This window comes from Scleropages formosus, chromosome 5 (assembly GCF_900964775.1).
Source record: "Scleropages formosus chromosome 5, fSclFor1.1, whole genome shotgun sequence".
NCBI classification, from domain to species: domain Eukaryota; kingdom Metazoa; phylum Chordata; class Actinopteri; order Osteoglossiformes; family Osteoglossidae; genus Scleropages; species Scleropages formosus.
The window spans coordinates 21,810,328-21,836,944 of record NC_041810.1 but is presented as its reverse complement, the minus strand read 5'-3'; the positions used below and the strand labels follow the sequence as shown (position 1 = coordinate 21,836,944).

The 26,617-nt window shown below is 45.5% G+C and overlaps 2 protein-coding genes across 2 annotated transcripts; one reads left to right on the top strand and one right to left on the bottom strand.

The window, feature by feature from the left end:
* Positions 1-12,821: 12,821 nt before the first annotated feature.
* lmf2a (lipase maturation factor 2a) lies at positions 12,822-20,838 on the top strand. The gene is made up of 14 exons (XM_018765767.1): positions 12,822-12,994; positions 14,461-14,714; positions 15,106-15,134; positions 15,911-16,104; positions 16,506-16,684; positions 16,782-16,920; positions 17,260-17,394; positions 17,541-17,646; positions 17,820-17,916; positions 18,756-18,938; positions 19,197-19,365; positions 19,459-19,570; positions 19,778-19,886; positions 20,014-20,838. Exons 1-14 carry the CDS (start codon positions 12,901-12,903, stop codon positions 20,359-20,361), a joined length of 2,148 nt encoding a protein of 715 aa, XP_018621283.1. The 5' UTR covers positions 12,822-12,900; the 3' UTR covers positions 20,362-20,838.
* Positions 20,839-21,279: 441 nt separating this feature from the next.
* On the bottom strand, positions 21,280-26,276 carry miox (myo-inositol oxygenase). The gene is made up of 10 exons (XM_018765768.2): positions 26,177-26,276; positions 25,893-25,973; positions 25,728-25,808; positions 25,431-25,593; positions 25,167-25,234; positions 24,817-24,926; positions 24,089-24,156; positions 23,850-23,899; positions 23,643-23,755; positions 21,280-23,506 (listed from the first exon to the last, which is right to left on the bottom strand). Exons 1-10 carry the CDS (start codon positions 26,192-26,194, stop codon positions 23,398-23,400), a joined length of 861 nt encoding a protein of 286 aa, XP_018621284.1. The 5' UTR covers positions 26,195-26,276; the 3' UTR covers positions 21,280-23,397.
* Between the last annotated feature and the right edge of the window lie 341 nt (positions 26,277-26,617).

Genomic DNA, 26,617 nt, shown 5'->3' with positions numbered 1-26,617 from the left:
CCCTTAGGCGATCAGAAGGGAATCTTGCAATATGGCAGATTGAGCAGCAGCACCGGCATCTTCGGTTGGCCCCTCCGCTGAGCTCGCTGAGCCACCGCTGCAGTTCTGCGGTCCAAGGGGCGGAAGCAGGGAGGTAGCGGTCGTAATGACGCGACATCCTTATCCGAAGAGATTCACCGAAGGCGACCAGCCTCAGCCTCTCTCTCTGTGCTGAAGGGGCGAACAGGCAGTCGAGCAGAACCTCTGTCTCGTCACACGGCTCCGGAAACTCTATGCTCTGGCATTAGAGCTGCAGTATTCATTCTGACACCAAACACTCTCATCGGGAAGCGCGAACGGATGTACTTTGCTGAACTCGTTCAGGACGGGCACCTTGCGAGGCTGAGGCTTGAACCTGCATTCTTCAAAGTCACGAGTCCTTTTCCGGCTCCGGAGTTCGGTGCATTGAAAGGATTATAAATAGCCCCTGTGCTCCTGCATAATAATTAGTAACACATAATAATAGGTGAATAATTAAATGTGGGGGGGTGCAGTGGCGCAGCTGGTTTGGCCGGCTCCTGCTCTCCGGTGGGTCTGGGGTTCGAGTCCCGCTTGGGGTGCCCAGTGACGAACTGGCGTCCCACCCTGAGTGTGTCCCCTCCCCCTCCAGCCCTACGCCCTGTATTGCTGGGTTAGGCTCTGGTTCGCCACGATCCCACTTGGGAGAAGTGGTTTCAGTCTGTGTGTGTGTGTTTGTGTAATTAAATACATAAAATGAGTGATGATCAATTTCTCAGGCCTGATGCGCCACTACGGGCACAAACGTGGATTGCAGAGCTCCGCTATGAAGGCCTCTTGTGTAGCGTCTGGAGATGGTTCCACCAGGCAGCGTTGGGAGGTTTCAGCCTTGTAACTTCTCTAAACACACAGAGACAGGAGATGTGTGACAGCTGGGGCACAGCTTGTCTGGGAAAAGCCAACGGAGGATGGGGGAGCAGCGCTTTGTGGGACTGACAGATATTTGGGCCGAGCATTAATAGGAAGCACTTTGTCATTCTTATTTATATTCATATTCAACAGGGAACATAAAAGAAGGTTAAGATGCAGTTCATGATTTTGTTCTGCTATTATATTTACATATGTGTCCCATAATACTGTGACAATGGGCAGCTGAGGAAAATAAGATTTAATTCAATTCTTGTTTATTAATGTGCTGCAAAGTGCAGCATTGGCACAAACCCAGCAGCACACAACGGGGTCCGCAGCAAGGGATGACGGGAAGGGTCCCTCCGCCTTGCGGCTGCAACAACATTCTAATAATTCTGCGCTGAGTGCAGGTGAGCCACTAACAAACACACCTGGTCTGCCTGCGTTACCCACTGAGTGCCCCCCAGGTGCTGGTTAGTACCAGCAAACACACACAGCGTAGCTCCAGTGTCACTATTGCTGGTCTAAACATGATGTTAGTTATTTTACTATATAAATATATACGCACACACACATTGTCTGAACTGCTTGTCCCATACGGGGTCGTGGAGAGCCGGATCCTAACTGGGCAACACAGGGCAAGGGGCTAGAGGGGGAGGGGACACACTCAGGACGGAATGCCAGTCCGTCACAATGCACCCCTAGCGGGACTCGAACCCCAGACCCACCGGAGGGCAGGACCCATTCCAACCTGGTGCGCCACCGTGTCCCCCCGTAAATATATATGTTTATTATAAAGTAAAAACTGCTTCAGATATTTCCACATATTGCATTTCTCATGAGCCAAATCCCTATTTCTGGCCTGCAATATGTGTGTATGTAATGAAGAGTTACTCCAGGTAATGGTAGGAACAGGGGCTGTCACTGGTCAGATGCTGCTCTATAAGGAGCTGGGTTCGAATGCCACTTCCTTCTGCTTTAGTGCCTTTGAGTGCGCGCGCACACACACACACACACACACACAGAGGCCAAAGCTGCTTGTCCTGAGCAGGGGTCGTGGTGAACCGGAGCCTAACCTGGCAACACAGGGTGCAAGGCTGGAGGGGGAGGGGATACACCCAGAACGGGACGTCAGTCCATCACAAGGCACCCCAAGCAGGATTCAAATCCCAGACCCGCCAAAGAGCAGGACCCGGCCAAACCCTCTGCGTCACCGCACCCCTCTCGAGTGAAGCACTTACCTCGAATTGCCCCAGTAAAAATTATCCAGCTGTACAAATGTGTGAATATTTGAATGTAGTTTAACGCTGTCTGTCACGTCAAATATAACAAACAGAGATTTAATGTTAGAATTCTGAAAACTCGTGGGCTGGAGTCATTCCTGCATTAACTGTCTGACAGCCAACCCATAAACAATGTCCTAAACGTACTTCAAAACCTCACTCCTATTCACGGATTCGGCAAACGATACGGCAACTGCTTTTCAGCCCAGCACTCTTCATAAACACATTATATTTGATAAATATATTATACATATTTTATATCATTTTTTTTCTCCGCATGTCATTAGAATGACCCAGATTCCTGACTACAGATTATTTCCAGGTGTACGTAAAAACTCTGTTTATGAGAAGTATTAATCGCAGTTTCAGCTTTGATCATCAGTAGAAGATGGAGAGAAACAGCAGAGCACGTGGGCTCTTCCTGGAAGCCGGTTCTGAAGGGCAGAGAGAGGAGCCCTGGCGTCCGGTCCACGTTGAGTCTGATTTTGGGTGCAGAACCTGCAGCGGCTGCCTGAGGGCACTGCACCACCCCTCATCGTTACAGGAAACACCTGACGGAAGGAACATGGACAGAGAGCAGGTGCTCTGCCCTCCAAGTCTTGGGCCATGACTATAGGGGGTGCTGCGGTACACTGTGGTACACTAGAGTCACACTCAGCCCTTCTTCATACTTGGACCCAGTGTGGCAGCTCAACTTATACTTAGCAGCTCTGTGGATTCTGACCAATGGAACAGGTTTAAACCACAGGGTTGGCAAACACACCCACACACCCACATACATTGTCTGAAACCGCTTGTCCCGAGCAGGGTCACGGCGAACTGGAGCCTAACCCGGTAACAGCGTAGGGCTGGAGGAGGAGGGGACACACCCAAGACGGGATGCCAGTCCATCGCAGGGCACCCCAAGCGGGACTCGAACCCCAGACCCAACCGAGAGCAGGCACAGGCCAAACCCATTGCGCCACCGCACCCCCTGTGGTTGGTAAACATTTATAGCTATTTATTTATTTTTTTTAATAGAAATTGGTTTTATGCACAGCACAGTGTGAAAACAGCATACAAGTCGACAGAACGCTGAGAAAAAGCAAATAAGTCCACATACACAGAGCGAGGGCTCAGGGTCAGAGGTTACAGTTTTTCGCAGGTGTGATCGTGCAGCACTTTCTAGTAACTTCCGGAAGGGCGTCTACATATTCCAGAATTCATGAGGATTATCATGTAGATCAAATGTCAGTTTATCACGTGGGAGAAATTTCAACACTTCCATAATCCCCACGTTTGCAGAAACAACTTCAGGCATCGACCACAACGTTGAAATACATTTGTCGGCCAAATATTGAACAGCGGACAGTGTGTGCACCGTAACATCATCAAGACAGGAGTCCGGGGTTGTGATTTAACAAGAGAATAGTTGGGGAGAAATTAAATTTTTTATTAAAGGTCTCTCTTATGTGAACCCCGGTCCAGTAAACTTGTATCTTTGATACATTTATTCTAGGAAAGCGATAAAATACAAGATTTATAGTAATCAAGCAAATAATTCTGACACAGTAGCGTCCGAACAACCCAAACGCTACCAGCCGAACGTGATTTTTTTTTTTTCCTTTTCTCTATTTTATCTCAAAGTGTTTTACCTTGAACGAGGATGTACCCGGAAAATAAACTCAGGGAACGGCGACTAGAGCAGATAATGAAGGAATCCTCCCATAAGACCTGCAGGTATGGGCTGAACAATGACTTAAATGACGTCTCATGGTGGAAAAACAGGAAGAGAGAAAAGAATGGCGGCTTGGCGATCAAAGGAGAACACAAATGAGTCGGGTCTCCCCGAGGAACACATTTGGACTGGAGCACCTTGGCCATTTGCATCACATGAACGTTGTCTTTTGTCCTTCCTCCCTTTATTATTACTGCCTGGCAAACGCTTTTATCCGAAGCAACTCTTGTAAGCGGCAGTTTTGCTTTGGCTCCTTTGGACAGGATATTTTTACCGCATGAATACGGGTTTTTGACTCGGGGAAATACTTTCGCACTTTGACGTTGGACTGCAGTCCCCATGTCTCTACCGTGAGCCATGCTAAGCAGAATCTTCGCGCTTTTACACGTTCTAATAAACAGCAGATAGTTCTAGAAGAAGTAGAACTATTTCTAAAAAGTGTTATGAGCCCAGGGCAAAATGAGCAAATCCTTCAATCCTTTAAATTCACCTGACAGCAGAAAAAAGGAATGGAGAAATAATATAACACTTTTACAGAAGGCTTTATTGGACAGTAACAGGAGAGCTGGAGGAAGACCACCAATGAGATGGATCGATGCAATTAAAATGATGACAGGACGGACGCTCGAGGATCTCATCAAGTCATCAAGACTCGGACCCGAGTCGATGGCACATGACATGACATGACAACAGGAGAGCTAGTGTCACGGATAGGGACAGGAGACAGGAGGTAGGTGTTTGGACCCAGGTGCGGGTGTGTTTATTCTGGATCCAAAAACACAGAGGCAGGCAAAATAGATGGTCAGGGACAGGCGTGGGTCTTCCGGGGTGCAAATGTCATTTCTGGGGCAAGACAATACTCAGTACACGACAAAACAAGCAGAGGTCGAAAGCCAGGTGAACATAAGAACTAGGACTGGACGTAAGGGAAGAATCGCTGAATCGGCAAGCCGGGGCGTTGCAGGACTCCACAACCTTGTGCTGGAACGGCGCTGCCTTTATCCCTGGTCTTGATTAACATCAGGTGCGGCTACTTGGCTTGTGGGTGTGGCAGCTTGAACGTCACAGTGGGGGCAACAGCTACTGTGGACCAAAAGGTTGCAGGTTTGAATCCCACCACTAGCTATAGTGCCCTTGAGCAAGGTGCTTAAATGACCTAAATTGCTCCAGTGAAATTCCCCAGCTGTGTAAACAGGTAAATAACTGTAAGTTGCTTTGGAGAAAAGTGACAGCAAACGTGAACGAATCAAAGTCCTTTTTGGGAAGATGGAAGTGAGAAATCCAGACGACAAACGTAGCTGGAAGGTGTTTTCCACACAAAAAGCTGAGCTTTCATTGTGTATTAATGGCGTCGCCACCCCCCCCCATGGAGAGCAGCAGTCACAGCTCATGTTGAACCTGAGAAAGGAAAGCAAACGAACAATCTCAGCAAAGTGCACAATAAATTAAAAGCAAAAGAGCAAGACTACAGCACGGTCTCCCTCCTCTCATCGCCCTTCCTGCCCCCCCAACCCCACCTTGTCTCTGGTGACAAGCCAAGTTAAGCATCCCATCTCAGGTGGTACCAAATCCGGAGCGGTCCTCAGCACTCCGGTCCATTGCCCGTAATCTGTGGGTTTGCGAAGGCGCCGTGCGTGTCGTTCCTCCGCTCCCACGGTGGTGGGGCTCTAAAACAGCTTTGTTTCAATCACATTTACACCTTTGTATTTATCCTCAGTTTTTGCTCCTAACGTCATTGGAACCCAGCTGATAATTTAGCCACGAAACCCTCGGCCGTGTCGGGAGGAGGACGAGCCATCAGTCGTACAGCAAGGCTCACTGCGACTGAGGATTCCGCTCTCCTTGGACTACCGTTTACCACGGCGAAGGACTTGCTGAATATTTCAGGTGGAACAAATGCACCTGAACAATGGTGAGGCTGTCCTGATTATCTGCCTCCCCCCCACCCCAGTAGGCAGAGGGCAAACACCTGAAAGAGCCCCTTATTCTCCAGGTCAGTGAGGAAATGGGAGGGGCTTGCAGACCGACTGCTGATGCCGGATGCCTGCTTCTCCGTCTCTCAAAATATCCCTGAAAATCCCCCCAGATTGTCTCATGACACGCTGTCACTTCTCCCCGCAGTGCTCACACCAACTCAGATGACTGACCTCAGTAGAAATCCTCCTTGTCTTTGCCCTTGCGCTCCACTGCGACAACAAGCTGTTGTGATCTGGAGAGAGGAGGTGGGGAGGGGGGTCTGGTGGATTGGCCAGCAAAGCAATAGAAGGGACCCGTGCTGGGGGTGGGTGGGGGGGGTTGCAGCCAGTCAGCAACTTGGTCTTTCCCTGCAGAAACACTGCAGTGCAGAGGAAACCTGGACTGTGCCCAGGATTTAGAGTGACACACACACACACACACACACACACACACACACACTCAGGAAAATAAATGCACGTGCACATGCATTTAAACACACATGCATGCACACATCCATGTTAATTTTGTTCATGTCCTTATGATTTCTATAATGGAGTATAAGGGGTTTGAAATCATAAGGACATGAACACAATTAACATCCATGACTGCTACGCTCTATAATAAGGCTCAGTCATGTTTTTTTTTTTTTTTTACAAATTTCATGCATCATTCATGTTAAAATAATAACATAGAATAACGATAATATAAGTGCAGTGCAAAGCATATTCTCCTCCCGCACTATTGTCTTCATTTCATTTTCTTTTCTAAACCTACCGTCTGTTGCCTTTTCTTTTCAGCACCAGCTGAACGCTCACGTTTTCGCTCGCGAGTCATTTTAGGTAAAAAGTAGCTGGACGGGAATGAGAAGTTTGGCAAAGAAAGCGCAGGCACTGCTGACTGAGACCCAAATAATAAGAAACTGGGCGTCTCCCAGCAGCACAGCCACCAGATGTTATCGCACAGCAGACGGAGCGCTTGTCCTTAGATGTTACAGCCAAAAGTCGGACCTCGGAAATAACATCAAGGTTGATGGGACAGCTGTCATAAGTCCGATCGTCATCAGTGGCGTCTCCTAAGTCCTGGACCACCTGTACTGAGTTGTCTGCAGAAGTAAGACTGACGTTAAGAGCATCACGGCCCAGCGCCTGACCACAACCGCAGAACGTTTCTTCGGAAGACTTTGCTGTGCGGAAGAATCGAAACTTGGGGTTGGGGACCTTCGCGAGACCTTGTGAAGAGCTCAACAGTCGTCATCTCAAGTCACTGTTGGAAGGGAGCTGCAGGGACGCAGCTGCTGTGAAGATCTGATGCACTGACGATGTCACCTCGACTGGTGATGAAACGTTTGCGGTCCGAACGCCAAGCTCGGCGAACACCTGAACATCTGAGTCAACAACCTGAGCTATGACCACCACCAATCTTCTCTACCATTGCGAATCCGAGGTCTCTGTTCTATGGTCCACTTTTACCACACTTGGGTTTCGTCAACGGCAGGAGTGGAGCTTGAAGGATCGAGGAGAATCGAAAAACAAGGTGCGATGAGCTGTGTGTTCCTTTCCATTCCAAACACGTGAGTGATGTGTGTGTGCTGTGTGTGTGTTGTGTGATTCTGGGTGCTGGACCATTCCCGAAATGCCCCTCGCTCTCTGCCGTTACCGCACTGTGTTCACGCCTTTTCTACACCGTTTACACAATGTCACCACAACTGTAACCAACATTTCAAATACGAACCTCACGTCCGAAAAGTTTACTGCACTGGTTTTCACCGCAGTATCAGTCTCTCTTTCTTAGTTTTCTAAACACTTGACAATTTGTTCTCACTTCTGTTCATGTGAGAAGCAAACATGAGCAGATATGACCATAAGCACCTCTAGTGTAGCACTTCAAGCTACTGCCTTTGCACTCGAAGGCTGCGGGTTCCAATCCCAGCTGCAGTACCCCTGAGCAAAGTACTTACCTTAAATTACCCAGTTGTATAAGTGAGTAAATAATTGTAAGTTGCTCAGTCTCACAGCGCCTGGGTGGTGCCAGAGAACGTGGGTTCGATCCTGGCTCAGTCTGTGTGGAGTTTACATGTTTTCCCTGTGTCTGCATGAGTTTCCTCCAGGTGCTCTGGTTTCCTCCCACACTCCAAAGAAATGCTGTTCAGTGTTCACCCATAGTGTGTGAGTGACAGAGAGAGTGTGTTCCACTGATGTATGTATGAGTGACCCATTGTAAGCAGTGTATCCAGCAGTGTAAGTCACCACGGTGAATAAGGTGTGTGGGCTGATAACTCTACATAGAGTTCTTTGGAAGTGGCTTTGGAGAAAAGGTCTGCTAAGTGAATAAATGTAAATGCTTTGGAGAAAAGTGTCAGATTAATGTAGAATTCGCTTTTTAAAGCACCGGGGAATCCAGTGGTTGATTGCTTGTTCAAAGCCCATTCTCTGCCTCACTTTGATCGGATGAGACATGGCGTCATGAGAGTCATGTGTCATGACATTCAGTGGCCCACGACGAAAGGAAAGATGTTGAATCACTGCGTTTCATAAACCACAAAGCTTTGCTCTTTGTTCCTTTTTGGTCGAGTGCTGGCAGTGTGGCGTCGACTGCGATGTTCTCTCTTTCGTTTTTTCACACGTGTTCCATCAGGATTTGTTGTGCAGCCATTCCACTGACATACCGTACGTCCGGGTTCCGTTCTGACCGAGTGGTCGGAGCTTGAAACGGACGTGAGTCAGATGTACAGTATGTCAGCATGGCATGTAGAAGTCATATCCCTGTAGAACATTCTTTCATCCTAGTTTCTATCATGGTTATCTCATTTTTATTAACCAGCTTTATTAATTCACATGTTAAAGGATTCTGTAGTTTTTTTTTTACCTTTTATTTAATATTCTTTAGTTTATATTTCATCGTTTGTATTTTTCACGTTATGCAAGTTCTATCATGATCTGGTACACCCAGGCTAGGGGAGAGGGGGGTGGTGAAGAGTAGTGATTTTACCCCAGGTGTCGGTAATAATCAGCCCTATTTAACCCCATCTTCCCAAACAGTAGGGGAGACTGACTCGGGAGTTCCAGACGGACACCGGACTCGAGAGCCTGAGGAAACACAATCCCAGACCCTGAAGTCTCGACGCCCCTCACCAAGAGTACAGAACGGCAGAAGCGCAAGAGAGAACTCCTATCCCATGCACAGTTTCCCCTTCACTGGACGTGCCGCACGTGTAAATAAAGACAAATCCTCACCCGCCGAACGCATCCTGCGTGTTTGTGCCACACAGGATTATCTCATTTTTGTTTAACCAGTTTTATTAATTGACTTTTTTTTTTAAATCACTCTAAGTTTTATTTAAAAAAAAAAAAATTCTTTTGTTTATTTTTTACCTTCTTGTCTTAGTATTTTTATGATTTCACCAAACACACAACAGCAGTATATTTTTCATTCTTCAGTTTCTATTTTACTGAATGACAACTGAGAGAGATGCTGTGATTTACAGAATGCCAGGATATCGTCTGATGGTCACTATCGTATGCACGCAGCCGTTAGCACTTGCAGACATACGAACAAGCGTAATTTTTATATTTACATATATTTTTTTTTAAATTTTTAAAAATTTCTACAGTATTTTGTTTTCAGGCATATGTACAGATGGTTGTAAGTTGCATAGGTCGTAAGTAGGGGAGAGGCTGTATGTATCTGGAGAGCTGTTCGCTCAAACCTGTTTGGGAAGGCATGCTCTGTACATGTGACGTCACTCACTGATCACATGTCAAAGAGTGTGTGAGCGTTCACTCTGGTGTCTTCTCTTCCATAACGAAATGCCTTGAGCTTACGCAAAACACTCAAAGTTAACAAACTCATAACGCTCATCATACTCTTTCAGCTTCGGTATTTCATGTTTACAGCATTACCTCTAATCGGCTCTTAAGAAAGAGGCTGTGTTTTCATTTATCAGAAATCTGCGAACACTTTTACCCACTCGCTCGCTTCCGTTAACAGCTTTTCAGGGTCACCGAGGTCCGGAGCCATCCCGAAATGGCTGCGCGGAAGGCTTTGGGGATACACCCTGGACGGGACACCGCTCCATCATAGGGCGGACTCCATAAACAGCTCTTATTTATTGCTATAACTGGAAATGATATACAGTATATACACAATGATATAGACACACTCGGTGCCGTTGTCCTCTCTCTCTATGATGGGGGTAAATCTCCCATATATTTTCCATAATGCGGTAAATGACTCCAGTCCATCACAGGCCAATGAAACATACACTCGTTCACTTACACATACACACAGTGAAGGTAATTTACTCAAACAATATGTTATGCACACACAAATATTTCATGTACCACTGTATCCCCCATATTCTGATTGCATGGCAGTTCACCACCCACCCATAGCGCTGTAGTACAACACAGGGATAGTGCTGCTATTCTATCGAGTGATGAACACTTTTTGAACCGCGAGGAGGATGACACACACTCACGTCTTTTTGACAACTACTCTGCATCACCTGCTGGGTGTGTATAGCACCACATTCTCACCCAGAAGCGTCTATATAGTGGTCCATCTGCGATGGTGAGCTCATTCAACGTTATGATTCATTCAGTCTTGCTTCCGCATGACTGACAAAGCGATTGAAGGAATTCAGTTGTGAGATTTATTCGTCTGCCATGATGTGTTGCCCAGGAAAACGTGAGAAAGGACACCGCGCAAAGTACAAAGTGACATTCGGTAAGCAAGCATGGAGGAAATGATGAGCGATCCAAGGACATCCTGTTGTCCGGCCCTCCTGGGAATGCTTCCAGTGACATAGTTTGGGGTCAATTAAGCCTTTAGTATGCACATCTTTGAAAGGATGAAACACATTAAGGGCTCTTAAGTCCATTCTGATATTAAGTCCCATCTAATGTTCATTAGACAGGAATGTGAGCATTTCAGGAAGTGGGCGAGTGCCATGTGACTGTGAAAATCTCAGAGTGGTGTCTACTATAAATCTGCAGGGTGACAGGAGGGACTGTGGGTGGTGTGAGGGGGGTCCGTGGGTGTTGATTCATCAGTGACAGGGAAGGAATTCAGATTTCATGATGTGTCCCTCACAGGATGCACAAGGACTGTGAATCTAATAGACTTTGACAGGCAACACAGCAGAGCTAATGGCAGTGGATACGTGTGAATGACAGGAAAACTTTTGCAGCCCCTCCCCACCTTTTTAAGCTTGCCATGTTAATTGCTAAGTTCACTTAAAACTTTTTGTGTAGAATTCCCAGAAGGGGGGGGGGGGGCTCGTGGCACTTGGACCCCCCCAGAGTTTTTTTTTTCTCTCTTGCCTTTTGGTTGGAAGTGTTTTTTTTTCCTTTCCTCCATGGCCAGTTGACTCACTAACAGCTTAAATAATTACATGGTTTTTGTAGTAATTTAATGTGTAATGTTTAATCCTTAGGGGGCGCGGTGGCGCAGTGGGTTGGACCGGGTCCTGCTCTCCAGTGGGTCTGGGGTTCGAGTCCCGCTTGGGGTGCCTTGCGATGGACTGGCGTCCCGTCCTGGGTGTGTCCCCTCCCCCTCTGGCCTTACGCCCTGTGTTACCGGGTAGGCTCCGGTTCCCCGCGACCCCGTATGGGACAAGCGGTTCAGAAAATGTGTGTGTGTGTGTGTTTAATCCTTTGCTCTGTGACACTGTGTGAGAACAGCTCTATAAAAATAAATTGAACTGAATTGCGCTGAAGTTGAGCTCTGCTTCTAAACCATTCCTACATCTCGGTTCCAAGATATGATTAAGCAAGTTCCAACTATCTGACACTGCTAAAGTGCAGCTCCTGGTATTCGGGCACTTTGTGAAAGTTATTAGCATCAAAAGAGTTTCTTTTTTCCTGTATTCATCTGTCTCTGTAATACAGGTGGCACGGTGGCACAGCGCTTGGGTGGTGCGAGAGGATGTGGGTTCGATCCCCGCTCAGTCTGTGTGAAGTTCGCATGCTCTCCCCGTGTCTGCATGGGTTTCCTTCGGGTGCTCTGGTTTCCTCTCACAGTCCAAACACATGCTGTTCAGGTTCCCCGATAGTGTGTGAGTGGCAGAGAGAGTGTGTTCCACTGATGTATGGGTGAGTGACCCAGTGTGGCAGTGTAAGTCACCTTGGTAAATAAGGTGTGTGGGCTGATTACACTACATAGAGTTCATTGGAAGTCGCTTTGGAGAAAAGCGCCTGCTGAAGAAGTAAACGTTACGACCCAAAGACACCTAGTGAAACAAAGATTAGTCTTGCGCGCCATCTAGTGGCTATAATGTGATTACACTGACATGAACACAAAGCGGTCTGAGCTCAGTTTTTCAAATTTCGTGAATATTCTAAGTCGCTATTGTTAAAATATAATTGCATCATTAACCCTTAGTTTGGAGAGCGCAGAAAGAATATCTATCTTTTTTCTTTGCGCAAGGACAGCACAGAAAATTAAATCCCAAGCAAGGAAGAAGATGCAGAAAAGATTGTAAACTCATTAACCGTATTTGTAAAATGTGCCCGTTCAAAACTCAGGAAAATTGACTGTTTAAACGTTTATCATAGAGATACACTGAGCGGCCCATTCGGTGTATGTGTGGATGTTCAAAAAACGCAACATGATGCCGAGAGAGTTGATGCTGTGTTCCTGTTTTTCAATTTCCTTCCCTGGGGGGGGGACACACACAAACTGAAACAAAGTTCATCTTTACTGACATAAAACGGGGGCACTCATGACTGCAAAGTTTTCTGTTAAAACTCATGAGACCGCGTTTTTTATACATCTGGTTTTTTCTTACGCCAGCTGAACATAAACACAAGCCTTGCGCCAACCCCGTCGCCGCAGCAGCGCCATCCACGCCGCAACTCATCGGCGCGCCAAAACGACAGTGTGCGCATGCGTAGAGCGGCTAAAAATAGCCACGCCCCCCACCCCTCCCTCCTCGCCGTCTCTTATGCAGGGAAGCGTCCTTTTCCAGCGACGTGTCCCATCTGTTCCCGCACAAAAGCGGCCTGTCTCGGACCTCTACAGACTACAACTGACGGAAAAATGGGCGAAATCAGGCTTCCCAGACACATGTTTCTGTGGAGCATGTCTGTCGTTTACTTGTTTGCCTTCGTCTCTCTCTACGTTCAGATTCCAGGTAGGTAGGAGGGTGCAGCGCCGTGTGTCTAGACTAAGCGTGCGTTTCCCCACCGATGCTTGTCCACCCGTCGTGGCTGTGTCAACAGCGTTTTCACTTCCTGTTTGGAATTTTAAAAAGCAAAGCTAGCGTAAGGGATCCCCTTTCGTTGTAGGGTGCGCACCGCTTAGGTTGAGGTGGTCTGCGTGTGGCACTGACTCGGCTCCCTCGTTTCGCCCCGTTCCTCCTCGCTCGCTCGGCTAACGCGAACGTGTAGCTAACGTGTCCTTTGAGGGAAAAACTCGCTTCTTCCGTTTCCCCGTGAAAATGGGTGTAACTGTGGCACGAGAGTTCAGTAAGCGCTCTCAGCTTTGCCCTGCAGTGGATCGTGTGGCGGGAAGCGCGCGCTGCGGTGCCCGAGGCCATCGGCGGCGCGAGACCTGCCGACGACGCGCGCCGTTCGTTATGGCCCTCGGTTCGAGCTTGTGAAAATTCTCTTCTTATTGTTTTTTTTAATTAGTTTTTTTATCCATGGGAATTTTATGTACGTTAGAGAATTATTCGGAAATAACGTGTGCAACTGCTTCAAGACCTGAAGAGGACAGTACCACTGTTCTGTGTCGTGTCTGAACACAGTGTCACGTGTACAACCGAAACATCGTTTATATTATACAACATATTTTTTTTTATGTAGCCTTCTTCCGAAGGGACTTACAGTAGCGGATAGTTAGCTTTGCAGTGATTAACGCGCGCGTGTATACATGATTCTTATTGTATCCGTTGGTGTGAGTCCCTCAAGGCAAGGTTAGTAGCAGGAGTGGGAATCGATCCAGCAACCTTCAGGTTTCAAGTCAAGATCGATTTTTATTTTTTCCCCAGAGTATTAATATTCTGTATCTCACTGAGTTTCCTCAGTTTGTGGAACTGGATGCCTGTTTCCCATGACCCCAACAGTGCTGTGTCTCTTCAGTGAAGTGGGCTCCAAAAATCACTTTTGTGTGAGAGGGGCAGCTGGTGAAAGTGGGCTGTCGAGTGCAGAACCCCGTCAGGAAGCACTTTTGAGTTGACCTATGGTTTCTGTGACAGGAACTGGCAGTGTGTGTGTGTGTGTGTGTGTGTGTGTGTGTGTGTTCCTGTCTCTGTTGTCCAGTGGTACGTTATCAGTGCCCGCTGAAGGTGGGAAGCTGGGCGCGGCGCCACTGCTTTTGGGAAACGCACCGAGAGCAATGCCCAGCCACATGGGACCCAAAGCGTTGCCAGATAACTGAAAAAGATCGTGCTTTCATTCCACCTTGATGGCAGGAAGTTGATCTCTACAAAATGTCTTTGCTATCTTATTTCTTCATTGTTTTCTTCAGGTGATCTAGTACGTTTTGATGCATTTTAAAAAACTGAAGTGTGCACTGGTCTCATTAAGGGTTATTTTTAAGTCCAGCCTGTTTGTCCCCCGTTGAGATTCTCTGGCTGTGCCCCTGTGTGTCCGCCAGGTCTCTATGGAAATGAGGGGATCCTGCCGGCGCGCTGGCTCATAACCCCTACGGAGAAGCCCCTGGCAGAGCTGCTGCAGGACACCCCCACGCTTCTGTGGCTGTGCCCACAGCTGGGCCTGGACATCCAGCAAGGCTTGGAGCTCATCTGCCTTCTGGGGATATTGCTGTCCTTTGGGGCCATGGTCCTGCAGCCACTGCGAGACAGCATGGTGTTCTTGTGCCTCTGGGTTCTCTACCTTTCCCTCTACCAGGTACTCCGTTTATTTGAAACTCCAGAGAAATCCAGTCTCTCTGTTCCTGTTCAGAGGAGGATAAATAGCAGGTTTGTCAGTAATGATAGCAAACAGTAACATCGTGTTCAACTGACTTGCCTCTAAAGTAGCTTTTGCTGTTAAACTGCTTACAGTGATTTTTCCATTTATAAAGCTGGGTAATTTACTGCTGAAATGTACCTTGCTCAAGGGTGCTGTAGCAGGGGATTCGAAACTGGGTCCTGTAAGGCAGCGGCTCTAACAACTGCGCCGCCTGCTGTCCTCAACTTCAACAGGGTCCACTGTAACATGTTGTTACTATCACTGCATAGCTGCTCATGAGCATTTTGTTTATTTCTGTTATGTTTTTCAAATGATTTCTTTTTTTCAGGTTGGAAAGGTCTTTCTTTACTTTCAGTGGTAAGTACTTAACTGAAATGATGAATTCGGTGAACTGTAAGCTGCAGGACCTTTGTGGAAAATTCCAGAATATTGTAGCAGGTCACATTGGAGCGCATCGAGCAGTGTCCCATCCTATTAAAAGCGTTTTGCTGCAGGCAGAGACGCAGTTGATGCTGCTTTAGTTTAACTGTCTGCAAGTGAGTTTGTGGTCAGGTATATCTGCAAGTCAAATATTGCGACGTTCACAATAGTCAGTACTTTGGCGTGTAGCTGCCGTGTCCACGGGTGACATGTAGTGTCACTGTAGGGTAGCATGTGATGCCTGAGGATCTTTTTTTTTTTTTTTTTTTTTTTTTTGGGTAGTCAGTAGTGTGTCAAACAAAACAACCAATGTCAACAGCCGCTCGTCCCGAGTGGGGTCGCGGTGAGCTGGAGCCTATCCCGGAAACACAGGGTGCAAGGCCGAAGGGGATATACCCTGGACGGGACACCAATCCATTACAAGGCACCTCAAGCAGGACTCGAACCTTGAACCTGCCACACAGCAGACACCGGTCAAACCTGCTGCACCACCATTTTTATAGAGGGGCTAGATGTAGCCACGCAGCAGCCTCAAGGCATCAGGGATTGGACCAGCTGAATTTTTTTTTCCCCTCTTTTAAAGGTCTTTAAAAGACAGAGCCTTATTTATGTTTGTAAGTGACAGATCTTTACCGTGTTGAAAATATTCTTTTTCTTTTGTTTGTTGCATTCTGAAACATTGCTTGATGTGAGTTACTTTGCTATATATTTAGGGACAACCTTCTGCTAGAAACCGGCTTCCTGACTATCCTGATTGCTCCTTTAAACCTGTTCCGGTGGAAGTCGTCTTTCAAGTACCACGATAACATCACCTTCTGGCTTGTCCGTTGGCTACTCTTCCGCCTCATGTTCGCCTCTGGTGTGGTCAAGCTCACGAGCCGCTGCCCCACCTGGTGGGGACTCACGGGTACGAGCTAGCCATGAATCAGCTATGTAAGCTTTTCAGCAGTGATTGCAAAGCCGCTGGTTATTTGCCAGTGCTTTTGGCCAGTGTTTACTGGTGAGAATTTCAAATCCTTTTTTGGTTCTGTAGTTTGGTTCCTGTGGGAATTACCAATGTGACCTTCATGTTTCATTAAATATGATGCATTTATTTTCTGTAAAGGAATTACTTTTACATCACCAGTTTTTCTGTTGTTCTCACTGTAGTCTTAGGTCCCATAGTGAAGGAAAGATTGGTGGATTAATCATCTCTGTGCCTCCACTGTTTCACAGTCAGAGACTGGTTACTTGTCATTATGGCACTAGTGCTTTGGCTACTGTGATTACACTTTGACTGATATGACTAAAACCCCCATGCCTCTGCAGCTCTGACCTATCACTACGAGACCCAGTGCATCCCCACACCTTTGGCCTGGTATGCTCACCAGCTGCCCCAGTGGTTCCAGAAACTTAGTGTCGTAGGCACCTTCGTCATCGAGATAGCCGTGCCCTTCCTCTTCTTCGCACCCATCAGGTGCTTGAGGCTCACTGCCTTCTACTTGCAGGTGTGAGAAAACTGCTTAACTTTCTGATCTTTGTTGTAAATGTGTCACTTGGACAGGAGTGTTTGACTCACCTGCACACTTGCCACCATGTCCATAGGTTCTGCTGCAGGTTCTTATTATACTGACGGGGAACTACAATTTCTTCAACCTCATCACGATCATCTTGTGCTTCTCCTTGTTGGATGACGACCAGGTTGGCTCTTGGTTTGGACACGGCAAGAAGAAAAAGGGCAAAAGTATGAACTCTCGCATCTCCCTCAACAAACTTCAGCATCAGGAGAGTTAGATATGGCCCACAGCTATTTTCAGGGGGGCATGTTTTTAATATGAACAAACACATCACATGGAAGTAAGACAAGTGTTTGTCATTACGTTGTTATTGTTGGTAGTGCGTTAGTTTATAATTTCATCGTTCTGTTCAGAAGGAAAATTTACTCTCGTTGATAAAATATGAATTGTCTCATAAAAATGTTATTGTCTCTGGTGGTTTTGGTGTATACATGTTTTAAATTGCACCAGGGTTTTGTTCTGTGACTTGTTCTGTAATTTGTGCTTAGTTTTCTTGTTTTCAACAGGTTGGCCTCAAGCCATTATCTCGTGGGCAGCCTTGCTAATTGAGTTGGGAGTGTATGTGCTCATTATCTATGGGACCAGGTTGTATTTTGAACTTGAAGTTGACTGGGAGACAAAGAGTATGTCATCTAAAACAGGTTTGTACAGGGCAGTGAGAAGTACTCTTTTTCCATTAGACTTTTTGAAGCATCTGACCTTTTTGACCATAAAGAACCTGTTTTTATTCACTTTGTATTTTACTGATTTTTAAAATGGTAAAATTTTTTTTTTATTTTTTTTTAAGCATTCACCTACCATCAGTTTAATCACTTTCTGAAGATGGTCACATTGCCCAGCATTTGGATTGGAGTTCTCTCTCTTACCTGGGAGGTCGTCATAGCCATGTTCAAGTATGTACGGTCTTATCTGGGTCAAGTTTCTCCGCATCAATCTTAGTTTACACCAAAATCTCATACAATTCTCATTGCAAGTCGTAACGCCATATACCCTATCAATGTGTTATTTGTGGTATACCGTCTTTTAGTAATTACACGTCATTGTCCTTGCTCCTTGTTTTTCTCAGGTGTGCTTGTGTGCGTGGATTCTTCTGGAAACTCTGGGCCATTGTCCAGTTGGCTGTATTTGTCACAGCTGCCACTGGTATCTTTGCCATCAGCCTGGTGAGTCCTCTCCCCTTACTGCGGTTACATATAGTAATGCGTATAGTAGGCTGGTTACAGCCTACAAGGTGGTTAAAGGATCTGCATCCTGATATCTTCAAGACCTGATCAGTTTATACCTGAGCAAGACTGCTATGCACTTAGACTCATGGCCTCTTGGTGGCTCCACACACAAGAGGTCTAAAACAACAAGTCTGTAGGCCCTTTTTCAGGTCCACTGTGGAGGAATGAACTCCTCCTGTCTCACGACACAACTAAAACCTTTTCAAGATTAATCTCAAAATGTATTTCTTTTTGATCTTCTTCCCTCATGATGGGTGGCTCAGTGAGTAGCGCTGCTGTCTCACAGCATCTGGGTGGTGCAAGAGGACATGGGTTTGATCCCCACTCAAGTCTGTGTGGAGTTTGCATGTTCTCCCCATGTCTGTGTCGGTTTCCTCCGGGTGCTCTGGTTTCTTCCCATATTTCAAAGACATGGTGTTCATGTTCACCCATACTCTGAGTGACAGAGTGCGTTACTCTGATGTATGGATTAGCGACCCATTGTAAGTAGTATATTTAGCAGGGTAAGTTACTTTGGTGAATGTGTGTGGACTGATAACACTAAATAGTCCATTGGAAGTCACTTTCAATAAAGTCTGCTAAATAAATGATCCTAGAGCATCATAAATTTGCATCACACTCACAATTACTATGCATTTTTGACTTCCCATGTAGTACTAAATCCTTTACACTGTTCCTCTTGTGTGTTAGCATTAAACTATATTTCTTAATTTAGGTTTACAACAGTTTTCTTTTATTGTGGTAAATCTAAATTAAATGTAAATGTTCATCTTTAGGTTCCCTACACCTTCATTGAGTATGATACTCACAGCAACATCTGGCCTGGCGTGCGGAAGGCATACGAAATGGTGGACCGCTACCAGGTGGTAAACTCCTACGGTCTCTTCAGGCGGATGACCGGGGTGGGCGGTCGTCCAGAGGTGGTGATTGAGGGCAGCATGGACAAGGTCAACTGGATGGTGAGAGCAGCTTTTCATAAGGGTTTGTAAAACACAGTTGCTTGTACAGCACAGGGCACAGTGATCTTAATTTTGTTTTGGGAAGCACTGGATAGTTAGGCTTTATCCAGCATGGTGTGTGTGTGTGTGTGTGTGTGTGTGTGTGTGTGAGAGAGAGAGAGAGAGAGAGACAGACACAGAATGGATCACTGCATACTTTGCTACCTTTTGACTAAAATCCACAGTAAGATTTGATCATCTTTGGTGTCCCTCTCGCAGGAGATTGAATTCATGTACAAACCAGGCAACGTTAGTGGCCCTCCACCTGTCGTAGTCCCCCACCAGCCAAGGCTGGACTGGCAGATGTGGTTTGCTGCCCTGGGCTCGCACTCCCAAAGCCCCTGGTTCTCTACTCTGGTGCATCGGCTGTTGCAGGGCAGCAAGGATGGTGAGTGGGGTGGAGAGTGAGGGAGGTTGGGGCTTGTGTAGCAGGGAATGTGGGTGTCCTGTGGATACTGATGCCTGGCTTCCCTTCTCGCAGTGATCGACCTGATCCAGGTGGACAAATCTAAATATCCTTTCAGCCAGCAGCCTCCAGCATATATCAGGGCTCACCTGTACAAGTACTGGTTCACTAAGGCCAACAAAGATGGGTGAGGACCACGCCATGTTTCATGTAAAGGCGGGCAACTTTAAGGGGTCAAGTTGCAGCTTCCCTGGACAAACTTGAATCTTTCACTGAACCAAAGTTAAATGTGTGTTAACAAATTCCTTATGATTGTGAAAGCCAGGAACTGAAATGTAAAAAGTAGGGTGTCATGCTGCTGTTCTATACTTGCGATACAATGCACTGGTTGCAGGTCCCACCCCAAGCGATGGTGGCGGAGGCAGTATGTTGAGGAGTTCTTCCCCACCGTTAGTCTGGGAGACTCCACCCTGGAAAGTCTGCTCTGGCAACATGGCATCAAGGTAATGGGCCTCAAGGCTCTTATGTTTTATTTTCTTAAGACAGTGTGATTTTTGGCTTTGGGTTGTTGGGTCAAATGTGAAAGGTAACAATTGGATTGAGTTGTGCTGTTTGTCCTGGGTTGTAAAGGACAACAGTCCAGTAGAACGAAGTCCAGATGGTCCAATCCCTGATGCCTTGAGGCTGCTGCGTGCCTACATCCAGCCTCTCTCTGGGCCCCTGGTGCTTTGGACCCTCTTCTGCACAGGGGCTGCCATTTGTCTGCTAAAAACATTCTGCTCCAGGGCCCCTAGGGCCAGCAAGCCCAGGGCTGCCCCTGCTGAGACCAAGAGGAAGGCCAAAGACTCCCCAGGGACTGGCTTGGAGAAGAAGGACCAGGGGAAGAAGAGGGAAGAGCCTGCATCCATCCAAGGGGGGTCCAAGGTCTCTGAGGAGAGATCTACTGATGCTGACAGGAGAGTCTGGAAAAGAAAGTGATTTGATCCCCACCCTCCTTCACCTGACAGCAGAAGATACGCTGTTCCCAAGTGCCATTACGCTCTGCCTAATTCTGCCTTCTCAGAAATGTGCCTGCCTTTGTTTCTGTTCTTCTTGTTAGCTCAGCTAAACATTCCTGAAAGCACCATGCAACCTTTGCTATTCTATGCTTGGGTTATATTTTTTGTGAGGTTAATGCAACCAAAGCACTTAAAGTGAATTGGTGGCTGAGTTGTATTTAAGTCACTTATTTATTTGGTGGTATACTTTATATTCAGGGAAAAGGGGATAAGCCTCATGGTTAAATTCAGTTTTCAAAGATGAAAACAGCCCTCCATCCAGTTTTTGTAGTTTTTCCCTTCATGGCTCATTTCCTGGTGTGAAAGTTCAGTCCATGCAAATCCTGCCTGTTTCGTATATATTTGTGGTGGTGCATGTTGAAGTCTGTCACACTTTTTTTTTTTTTTTTTTTTTTTTTTTAATACTTTTAAAAAAGTTTTGGACATTTGCCGTTTGATTTGGCTTAAAGGTGTGTGGGGGGGGGGTTTAAACTATCGGTGACATCCAGCTTGCAGTGTCACCTCATGCGGTAATTCACACATTCACAACATAAACTATCACTGCCTTGCTTTTACAGCAAACTAGTTTCTCTTCAATAGCTTTTCTCATCTTTGTATTCGTTTGAAGTATGTAACTTTCTGTAAACGTGTGCATCTGATTTTTGGAAGCTTCAGGCTTTCTGTGCTGAAGTGATATCATTCGTTGACTGTTTAGGTCGAGTGTGTTTTATGTGTTGGCTGACAAGCAGGATACCATCAGGCATGACGTGAATATAATTTTAATTTGTGCTGACACAGAACAATAGTAGAATTTACCCCCTTGTATTTGAAAAAGATTTTCAGCTGGAAGTGGTGTGTGTTTTTTTTTTTTTTTTTTTTTTTTGGGAGAAGTACCTATAGCTCTTGCAGTACCTTTTCAACACTAGTAACAGAATGGTACCAGGGTACACCAAACACAACAGTTCCTAGTTGCACTGTACTGTGGTAAAATGGAAGTGACTGCTATTGAAGCAACCATACTTGGTGTAGTTGTTTTGATTTCTCTAGAAAATAGTACTGGTATCATGCTTTGTGTGTATTGTCAATGGAAAACAGAGTGAAGGCTTGAACAACGTTTTAGTTGCGTAGGATGCAATGCAGGTCTGAAGTTTATTTAAATCCTCTGCAACTAAAGATTTAAAACTTGAAACCAGAAATGGTCCTAACTGTTAAATATGCTGTTGACCAATAACCAATATCTGCACCTAAACAAGCAGCTACTGAAAGAGTGGGAATGTATTTGCTGAAAGTATGAAGGCTTTTTGCAGTAGTTCCATTTTAAAATGGTTAAAAGGTATAATCTCTGTGGTTTTTCCTTAAGTGGGAGAAATGTATTAATGCTGCTTTGGGGAACTGATGCCTTTTTTTCCTTTGCCTGTTTAATATCTATTGCATATATATATATTATGAAATCACCACAAAATACTGTAAATGTCAGGTTGGGATTTCTTATGATGTAATGACATTTCCATTAGCATCAGTCTTAATTATGATGGGCAGCTTATTTCTGCCTTTCTTGTTTTGTGATCTATGCCTGTTCAACATAAGCTGCCTGATGATTATGTTCCTTTTAGGAGGTGGCATATTGAAATATTGCTGAGTTCCTTAACAGGTCAGTGTTTAATGGTTATCAGGATGTCCTAGAAATGCTTGTTTAACCACTTTGATTTAGCTGACCTCTTTCCAGGCCATCATAGTATGAGTGCCTCTCGGTTATTCGCTCACTCACCTGTAGAAAGCGTAACTGCAGATGGATTCAACCACACATCCACAGACACGTTGAACGTCCCCAAACGAAAAACCATCTGATTTTTCTTGTAATGTTTTATGTGTTTTGTGGAGTCTTAAGGCATGTTACAAACTCACAGAGAATGTAGCCTGGTTAATCGTGGTCCCGTCATTGATTTCTGTGGTGTAGTTTCTGCCCAGGTTATTTTTATCCTGACATCTCGTGGCTTGGTAATGATTCTTTTAAGCTTTCCAATTCTCTTTTTGCAAAGAAGGAATGTCTTCTGCTTGTCTGACCCAAAGATTCTCCTTACATCAAAGAAAACAAAATAACAATGCTTTTTTTAATGTTTGCTTTCAAATTATAATAAAGATTTTCAAGTATTTTTCACATTGTGTTATAGTAACATCCATTTCTCCAGTAATGTTAAACATTCATGAGCTTACAGAAGTTACATTTGTGAATGTGCCACCTGTGATCTTCTTTGTCACTGATTTTATGCAGTGGTGAGCGCAGCAGTTTATAGCAAATCTGCACCACACTTCATCACCCTTTCAGGAGGGTTCCAATGAGGGATATGGCAAAAATAGTCTGCTTTTTCTTGAAGTCTAACCCCTGGAACTCTTCTGTTTTGCTGATGGTGAGTTTTATGGTAAATCTATATCATGTCCAACAGGTCACTTTTTTTTTTTTTTTTTTTTTTTTTTCCTTTTCTATTACCATTGATACTATTCTATGACCTTTTCATTACTGCGGGGGAGGAAACCTGTTGGGTAATCTTAATGCTGACATTTTACTTTTGTACCAAGGATGTTATTTTAATTTTGTTTTTAATTTATACTAGCAATACCCTTTTCTCTGAAATGAAACGGTAATGGTATTGGAATAAAGTTGACTATTTTCTCACAATATGTTTAGACATGTACAAAAATACAAATATACCATTATACCTGAGAGAATTCCTTCAGAGAACATCATAGCAAACTGACTGAAGGTACTGTGGGCAGTGGATTTGCTGAGTAAAATGGCTTTAGGTATGATGATATAATGTATCCTTGGTACATACAAGCGATTGCACTTGAGCAACCATTACAAATGATTATATTATGTTGAAATTTAGACCATGTTATTTCTTTTAGTGCAAAATGGATATGAAGAGGTGATGCTTGGGAAAGAATTCTTGAAAAATTTCTTTCGACACCCTGCTCGTCACCAGCACAGTTCCCCTGGACAGTATTTGTCGATGAGAGACTGGTAGTAGGGCTTCAGTTCCTCCACATCAGGGAGGTGTGTGGTTTTGGTGTAAAGGTCAAACTTGCTGTAAAGAAGTCAGAAAAAGGAGCATTTAGGGCTCAAGTAAACACACAAGTACACCTCTAGGTCAATCTTACGGTGGGGCTTTGGGTATAAAATACTGGGTTCTGATCATTTGGCAGCTTGGACTTGATACGCACTTGAACTCCTTGACCCAGGGCAGCATTTGCAAGTCCTTGTCATTGCAGAGGTGCATGTAGTCTCCATGGCAGTGCCAGGGGTAGAAGGAGTGGAAGCGTAGCATGTAAAGCCCCTGTGATGGGGAGGATGGGAGAGGAGCACCGGTTTGAGTGCCTCTGTGCCCTGCAAGGCCATCCTGGGCACCTATAGGTGAAAACTTTACTCACCTCCTCTGGAATGGGGCAGTTATTGAACTTCATCACTCTGTACATGTATTCTAGGAGGGAAGTTGAGAAGTAGTAAAACCTGGAACCTTAGATTCTGCCAGCTGTGTTCATCAAGGGTTGAAGCTTGAACTTTTTTTAGTACCTAAACCTGCAGTGCTTTTGTGCGATTAAGCTTTTGGATGGAATCCACCACCACTCCAATTCTCAGCTGTCGGCTTCTGCTGTTGGGGGGGACTTACCGTCATGGCCCCATGACATGAAGACGTTGTCCAGGCCACACTTGGCCTTGTATATTCCATATTTTGTGCTGGAAGAAGGCAGAAAAATGAGTTTACCGGTTAACCTGTTCAATGTAGATATGGAGGTGCGATATTCCCATTTTTATATACATGTGTCTGAATATAAGTAAGTCTGTCTTCATTTAAAACATGATTTGAGTTTCCTCTCAAAAAACATTCTTGATGGACATAATTGTCAGCATTTAAGATTAGGGGACTTTGTTTATTTAAATAATGAATAGTGTATAGAAAGACAGTGTGGTGGCGCAGTGGGTTTAGCCAGGTCCTGCTCTCTGGTGGATCTGGGGTTCAAGTCCTGCCCTGGGGTCCCTTGCAGTGGACTGGTGCCCCGTCTGGGGCATGTCCCCTCACCCCCTCTGTTGCCAGGTTAGGCTCCAGTTTGTCGCAACTTGGGACAAGCAGTTTGTGTGTGTGTGTGTGTGTGTGTGTGTGTGTATGGTGTCTATAGAATAGTATCAATTTTAGAAGATGCCCCAATGAGCAAACTGAGATATAATTTTTTTTTTTTTTTTTTTTAAATCCACAAAACTCGCTTCATCAAACAGGACAATTTCATTGGGTGAGTCCTCACAAACAAGCGAACTTCATTTTCTTTGCACCTTTCACTGGCACCCGGCAGATTTTCTTCTATTAGACAAATGTATAATTGTAGCGGAGTTTGACCGTACTTGTAGCACGGGTTCTTGTCATCAGGGTTGTCCACAAATGTGGTGTCTCTGAAGACGATGGAGCTCTGGAACCTGCAGCCCACTGGGAATGTGTCCCCCACCACAGCCCACTGGGAGAGACATATCTACAGTTTGCTCATGAAGAAACAACTCCCTACATGTAGTAAAGCTGCATGTAAATATGAGTCTGAAGACACATTGATAATATAGCAGAGTCATTAGCTCATCAACATGCATCTTTCAGTGATTTTCAGTCAATGATGTCATGAAACACCTGGGAGAACTGAGGTCAAGACCAACCCTGTGCAACTAAAGATGGGTTTCTCTCATCACCAGGCCCGCCTACTAACCTGAGGTTCTCCCCATAGTGCCATGATCTTCCCAATGTCATGGATGAGTCCCACCAACTGGAACCAGTCTGCGTGCAGCGAGGAAAACGGGGTATTTGATGCTGAACACAATGGTCCTTGGTTCTCAAGTATTTGTAAAACCATGAGTCTCAATTTCATCTGTAGCTGTTTGGATTGTGTTTTTGCACTAAATGTAGATCTAGATGTCAACAAAAACGTCACTGATCCGTGCAATTGGCAGCACTTTGAAAGTCACGGTGTCACCTTTGTCTGGGTGCTCCTGGCGGATCCCCTCAGCTGTCTGGAAGGCGTGGTAGGAGTTGGGGAAGTCCACATCGGGGTCTGACTCGTCCACCAGCTGGTTTAAGGCTTCGATGCTCTCCATCATGGTCATCCGGGTGTGGTTGCAATCGGTCCACGTGACGTGCTGCATGGGGAGATCAGGAGACACCAAAGGTTCCCTCAAACATCAACGGGAAGATGGAATTGACAGTCGAAGCTAGTGCTACACACTGTCACACAATGTTGAGGACTTTACTCAGTATGTGGAGAAACACTGACCTTCTCTTTGACAAAGTCCAGCGTCTGGTTGGTGTGCATCATCTTATAGGTGCTGTAGACTCTGTCGATAAGGTCCCCACTCTGCCAAATAGTTGGTATTTAAACAAATGCTAAAAGCACCCATTCCTGCAGCTGTTCGAGCAGCTCTTTGATCATGAGCCTTACCTCAAAGTTCCTGTACTCTGCTCTGTCTTTTCCATCCTCCTTTTCTAAATGGGGTCGATACACCAGAGAAGGGTCTGGACCCTGTCAGAAAGAGTGACCAAAGATTTACTTATAGAACGATGAGTTAGAGTATAAAAAAAAAATACATCTCAACTGAAAATCAGTTTATTTTTAGTAATTACAGTATTAAGAAACTTTCTGCTTTTATGCTCTAGATTGTTTATAAATAAGTAGAAAGACAGGCGATCAGATGTTGACCTGTGTTCCTGTTTCGGAATACGTACGAGGTTGATGACTTTCATCGTGCGTCGCAGGGTTCTTTACAACGCCTGAGCTGTTGCGTGACTCTGCAGGTTGAGTAAATGACACTTTTAAAGGGTGGTCCAGGATGGTCTGGAGCACAGCTGACTAATTATTTAACCAGGCAGCAGGGATTTAGCCATGGTTCAAGTGGCTGAACTCCATGACAAATGTTTACCATGTCCATTAAGGAGACGAAGTAAGGCATTAACCCCAAAATCATAAGGTGTATTTGGTTATGCAGATTAGACAGTGATTCAGCATTTCTTCTCGTTGGCCTGTTGCAGCTGAGATGCCGCATCAGAGCCCCTCGACCCAGAAAGCTGTATGTTTAACTTTCATCATCCGAATTGACGCTGTAAATAGCTTCCCTTTCCTCATTTTGATTCACATCTGATATCATTTGATTCATATCTAATTCTTCT